Source organism: Pinus tabuliformis, chromosome 1_2 (assembly GCF_031772625.1).
Source record: "Pinus tabuliformis cultivar Carrire ecotype Pingquan chromosome 1_2, CPIR1, whole genome shotgun sequence".
Classification (NCBI taxonomy): Eukaryota; Viridiplantae; Streptophyta; class Pinopsida; order Pinales; family Pinaceae; genus Pinus; species Pinus tabuliformis.
Genome location: NC_142298.1, coordinates 599,522,180 through 599,528,676, shown reverse-complemented (window position 1 = coordinate 599,528,676; position 6,497 = coordinate 599,522,180). Strand labels below are relative to the sequence as shown.

The window sequence follows — 6,497 nt, the reverse complement described above, 5'->3', positions numbered from 1 at the left end:
GAATCTCCACCACAGCTGGGGAACTCAAATTATTTGTATGCACTAGATATTTTGGGTTGATTGATCAGTTAATTGGATGACCACTTAGTTTGACTGAAGTCCCACTGCAAAAATGACCTTCCACTACTTCCTCCAATGGTTAGAATTAGTTTAAATGAAAGCTAGTTGAGATGACTGACTTTGATTGCTACAAATTAACAATCACACATGCTTAACTAAACTCTATCTCCTCCAACTTGAATTTACTAAGTAAATTGGGTGACACAAGTCATGTCACACAAGTTAATTACATCCAAGTTGTCTGTTGATGTGGAAATTCAAATGTTTTCAATTTAATAAAGGCAAAATCAAATCAAGAATTTCTTGCTACATTTTTAAAAAATCCTTCAGGTGAATCTAATATGTGTTACTGATGACAGTGAAGAGTTCCAACACTACAATGTGCTGATAACAACAACCAACGGATAGAAGTAGCATTCAAAATAAATAAAACAGTCAAAAGACACTGATTAGAACAATCAATGGAGGCCCCGAAAAATACTCCAATTATGTTACTGCCAATCACGTTCAGTGCCTCCATTGCTCCTCTCATGAAGCACAACTCGGTTGTCGATGTCCGTCGCCTTAAATCACATAAGTTGTTGTCGGTCTCCATCGCTTCCCTTCCTAAAGAACCCATCAGCGACATAAAGACGAGCCCTTAATCCTTTACCTTTACCTTTTTTACTAGCGCCTCGTATTGAAAATTTTAAGAAAAAAGTTTCATGTTGTCTTAAAGATTTGTCTTAAAAGCCCCCTTTGTGTAGTAGTGTTGAATGCAAGGAAAAACAATTTGTTTCTAATCGTGTCAACAGAGATCGAAGGGACGGGAGAGAAATTGATGTCTAGGAAGTCTTGCTAAGAAAAGTTGTCATGTTCTTCAGAGTCGGCTACCCCCACAAAATGAAAGGTCCAACAAATCGTTGTCTTTATATAAGATAATGTGAATGGTAAGTGAAACAGCAGCCTCGATATAGTCGCGAGAAAGTAGTAGTTGGAAGACTTAGGGTGCATTGTGAGAGTCCATGTTGTAGTTGTTAGATAATATTGTCTTAAATTGATATGTTTTTGTCTCCGAAGTCCAAAGATAAATTCCCTCTCCGATCCAAATTGCAGCCAGAAAAAATTTTACTTTGCGAGGAACAATTTTTCGAGCTTATTAGTCATATTGATTGGACGAAAATAATCGCTTTCCCATGTAAAGTTGCTCGAGTTTAATTGGTCCATTTTCAGCAATGGTTAGCAAATTAGGGATATGTGATGTGAATGTTGTCGCCTCGTGGCATCATTATGTGATAAGCACTACTATTTCCGCACTACTATTTCCGCTTAAAGATATACTCTTGCACCACAATTCTGTTTCCTTCGTCCACGATAACGACGACAGGCCCATGGGCAAACTGTCATCCTCCCGTCTCCATCTCATCGTTAAAGATTGATTTGGATCTTCACCGACTTATTAGGAACAATTAAACATAGAAAGATTAATTATTTCAGTTGTAAAAAATTGGAATGCATAAAAATTTTTAGATCTTAATTCTAAAGGTTATGTCTTAAGTTTATAAAGATATACATACTTTACTTTTGGTTTTGAATGAGGTAGTGTAACAATTATGTTTTTTGCTTTGAAAGTTATCGAAATTCCAGTGATATTTTAAAAAATAAGGCAGAATTTTTTGTAAATCCAAGTAAACGCTGTCAAACTTCATAATTTAAGCTTTCTTAGAAGTTTTTGATGGTGCTGAATCCATTTCCACCATCAAAAATATGATTCAAATAGATCAAAAACATGATTCAAACATGGTCTCTACAAGATTTTTTGAAATTTTTTTGCCCATCTGGGCAATTACTCCTGCTCCTTAGACTACTCCGTTTTGAATACGTAACCTCTTAATAGAAAACACAAGCTCTTAACCATTAGGCCCATATATATATATATATATATATATATATATATATATATATATATATATATATATATATGCTGTAGTCTAACTTAAAGACAAAATGATATTTTAAAAGATTTTTTTGGGTTAATTTTAACCAAAATTCTCCATAGATTTTTAAAAACTAAAGTTTAAGTTATTTAATCTATAGAATTCCAATAGGTCAAGAGGTTTTACAGGGTGTTAAATTTATTTATGCATTAGAAAATATATTTTAAATAACAAAAAAACATGTTTTTTCTTGAAATTGTTTTGTTGATTCCTATAAAAAAATCTATTTTGTCTATAACTTAGACTAAACCTATATATAAAAAATTCTAGATTAAATTGTGAATTAAATTCAATTATCATTCTAGTTTTTAATCTCCATGCTGAAACATTAAATTGGTTCAGAGATTAATTTCCTTCTCGGCAATTACCTTCCAGTTTCTAGGTAGTAAGCGTTATTGAACATTTCAGAATACAAAAATAATTTTTTTTCTGTACTCTGGAAATGCACAGAGCATTCCTGGGTAAGAGGTGGAAACTGTATTCATAAACCATTTTCCCTGAGAATTTGAAAATTACAAAATGAAGTGGAAACAATGTCCCCACAAAATTGCAATTACTATGATCTAATTGTATTCAATCCAAAGCTTCATCCGAAAAAACCTTAATTACCCTCTTTCATTCTTATCAAAGTTATTCGACGACATGCTGATGTGTTAGTAAATAGTGAATATTACTTCAAAATATATACAAATGAGTAGATCTTAACTGTTTTAAGTTTTAATTTTTAATTTTAAAATATATTTTCCTGTTACTTAATACACCCCAAATCCTACAACATTTGCACACTATTTCGCAACATTGTGAATCTGCCACTAAATGTTCAAACGGTAATGAAAGAAAAGTAATTTAATATGTGAAAACAAACCAAGATGTCGGGTACAGTGAATTGTATGCTATGGAGTGTTTCAGTAATATCTAAAATTAAATAATTTATTATGTGAATAACACAGGTCGGTAGTGTAGGAAAATATAAGTAATATGAAAGTAAATTTTTTTCCTAATTCTGATCTTAGAGTTTTGGTGTTCTCTAGAGTTTTGGTGTTTAAAATCTATTTACAGTGATCTCACCCGTGAAGCTAACAAAGCTTTTGAGTCTCCAGTGCAGCGCGTTGTACACCCACGTATGGTCAAACTGAAATAAAATTAAAATGGGGCATAGCTCGTCATACAAAAACACGGAAACCGAAAAGACACCTTGGGGCCGTTATGATTACAATTTGACACGCAATATCTTATCGTGAGCTCTTGGAATGCAATTTATAAATATTCATATTTAATTGCACTTCTTTGATTTTGAGGGCATTACAGAATCGGAAGTAGGAGGAGAGATGGCTGAAGAAAAGATACAGAGCACTCTAGCAAATTCACACCGGTCTGCGACTGATTCAAAAGATTCACATATTTCTATCAGGAATTTTACTTTCAATTCTGCGAAATCAGTTAATCCGCAGTTGATTGTATCAGGCACTTCAGAAATTGTTGCAAACGGAATAGCCATGACTGCGGTGATACTTATTTGGACTAGTTTACTGAACACAATAAGAAATGATACATCGGGAAATTTCGTTCACGATATCAACAAGGTAATACACACATCTTTTATACATCTAATGGTGGCATGCTATCTATGATCTAACAGATTGTGTAATGACTGGGTGTTGTTGAATTGCGCAGTATTGTTTACTTCTCCTCTATTTTCCAATCGGTGTTTGGTTTGCTGCTCTTCTGGGTGGGTATCACAACTTCCTCTCTCATTAGCACTTTATGAAAATGGTGGTTGCTGATTACGATAAATTGCTGTCAGAAGATCATGATTACCATGTAAATGTTAAGAAACTGTTGTAGCATTTTCAGCAAATTTTGAGTTGTGTCAGGGGTTCACCAGAAAAGTCAGAATTAGAATTATACTGGGATGATTAACAGCAATTCTCGTAAGTATAGAAACTGAAGTTTATATATGAGTGCATGGATCGTTCTATGCATATCAATTAGAAGAAGTCCAACAGACGTTGAGATCTTTAATGTTTTGGATTTAATATTTTTCTCCTAATAATTTATAACTTGCATTGTGTGAGCAGAGGCGTTCTGGCGGGCGAGGACCGCAGAAAGGCAGGCATCTCGGGTGCGTAGAAAATATTTGAAAGCGATATTGATGGACGCTTCGACACCCAGGGCACCACCACATCACAAAGTGGTTACCATTGTCCATCTCATCGACCCCACCATGTCATCGTTGGGATTATGCGGTAGTGGAGTCGTAGTGTGCAAGGAAGTGGTTAAAGATTGATTTGGATCTCCACCGACTTATTAGGAACAACTAAACATAGATAGATTAATCATTGCATCTGTACAAAATGTCGCAATAGAATGCGTAGAAACGTTTGGATCGGAAGTTTATAAATGAAATTTAGAATCCCAAGTGGTTTGAACTCTATCAATTTTTACATTGTAATTGAAATTTATGTTGTTTCGGTATATGTTTTGAACTTTAGACTTCAAGCTGCTGATCAACATGCTGATTTGCAGACCCTACTCTTGCCCACACTGTTTAAGGAAAAAATATTTAAACCCTAAGATATTTTTGTATCAACTGAAAATTATGGTAATAATTATTTTTAAATGTTTAGATTTATTTAGAAATTTTTCCATTAAACATATTAAACAACATTTTTAATTTGATTATATATTAGAAAAAACTTTAAAAAATCATATTATTTGTCTTTTATCAATAAAAACTTAATACATCTTCTCAATTTAAAAAACTTTATTAATATTTTTTATATTTTCAATTAACTGTATGCTAATATCAAAATTATTTACCCTTACATATATCTCCCAATATATTCTGTCATTTTCTCTTCAATAGATATCCCCAATATGAATTTAATATATATCCTCCATATAAATACACTTGGTATGATATTACTCCCCAATAAAACCTGCCAAATTTTCACACCTACTATTTCAAAAAATTGAAATAATATGCAAAATTTAAAAAAAAATAAATAAATAAATAAAAAGAAAAAATCAAATAGTGTACAAAATTTACCTAAAAAAGCGGCCAAAAGAACCAAAAAAAACTTGCTGACCTATTATCACAAGGTTTCACTGTATGTCACGAGCATAAATTGCTTACTAATATCGTCACGGTATTCCAAGGATTTCTGTTGGCCTTCTGTGTGCTTTCTTAGCTCGTCAGTACAACTCGAAGGTTGTTCAGTAAGATATCATATGAATGAAATATAGTAAATAAAATTGATTAGTATTTTGATTGGTCTATTTCTGGCTTCAATATATATATTAGTGTGCATTTGAGGTGAGAGCGCAACCAGAGAAAGTGATACGTTTACCCCATTTAAAAGCTCAGGAAATTTGGACGACAGAAAATCCAAAACGCTTTTTTTAATCCCATACGGCCAGAAATATTTTTTAATTTTTTTTAACTTTTTCCATAGAAATTTGAGTATGAAACTGTATTTTTTTGCTAAGGTTGAAAGTATGAAATTATAATTTTATATTCATAAAAACGTTGGTCCAAAGTAGGTGGGCAAATATTTTTTTAATTTTTAATTTTTTTCATAAGTATATTAGAAATTTTGGTGTGAAATTATATTTTTTTTAATAAAATTGAAAGTATAAAATTATAATTTTATATTCATGAAAAGTTTTGGTTCAAAATAGATAGGTAAATACTTTTTAATCTAATTAATACTTAGACTTTATTTTTATTTTTATAATTTTAATATAGATCGCAAAAACCTAACTCTATTAGAAAAAATATTTTAAAATTCATTAATACATTTTACACTGAAAAAAACATTTAAAATATATTGTTTTAATTAATAATTGAACGATTAATATTTATAACACCAACGCGTATCTCCGTTGAATCGGGCTGACTTTCGTTGTTGAGGGGGAGTGTACGCGAGGAGGTAGGAACTTGTGATGATGTCAAATTGATTTTAAACTTGGTAATAAAAACAAATGCATCAGGTTGTTTGTATTTATTTAAAAAAATAAAATTAAATATAGTAATGTAATTTAATTTAAAGTAAAAAATTGAATGAATGATAAATTTTCTGAATATTGTAGTGATGTAGTATATAATTTACAAGTAAAAAAAAATAAAAAATTCTCGTAACTCTGTTTTTAAAAGCGAAAATAATATTTGATGATTTTATTGGTTAATAATTATTAACAATGTTATGAGTGATTATTTTTATGATTAATATAGAATGAATGTGTGGTATATTTATTTATTTATATATGAAAAATTAGTATATATATGAGGTGTAGATTAATTAGTTTGTGTGGGTTTAGTCTTTATCAGATATATTTTTTATAAAAATTATTAAATGGTTGTTGCATTATTATGGTTGAGATATGTTCCTTTTTATTTTATATTTTTTGTTTGTTTGTTAAGATTCAAATTAAGAAGAATTAACATAAAGTAAAGTGTAT

At 30.9% G+C, this 6,497-nt stretch overlaps 1 protein-coding gene across 2 annotated transcripts; it reads left to right on the top strand.

Moving 5' to 3' along the window:
* Positions 1-3,311: 3,311 nt before the first annotated feature.
* LOC149207069 (ABC transporter B family member 17-like) lies at positions 3,312-4,428 on the top strand. Of its 2 annotated transcripts, XM_089393843.1 has the most exons (4): positions 3,332-3,408; positions 3,501-3,619; positions 3,711-3,765; positions 4,115-4,428. In XM_089393843.1, exons 2-4 carry the CDS (start codon positions 3,533-3,535, stop codon positions 4,321-4,323), a joined length of 351 nt encoding a protein of 116 aa, XP_089249969.1. In that variant the 5' UTR covers positions 3,332-3,408; positions 3,501-3,532; the 3' UTR covers positions 4,324-4,428. The 2 variants fall into 2 exon arrangements, with proteins under 2 accessions (XP_089249968.1, XP_089249969.1); XM_089393842.1 differs by having other exon boundaries at positions 3,312-3,619.
* The last annotated feature ends 2,069 nt before the right edge of the window (positions 4,429-6,497 follow it).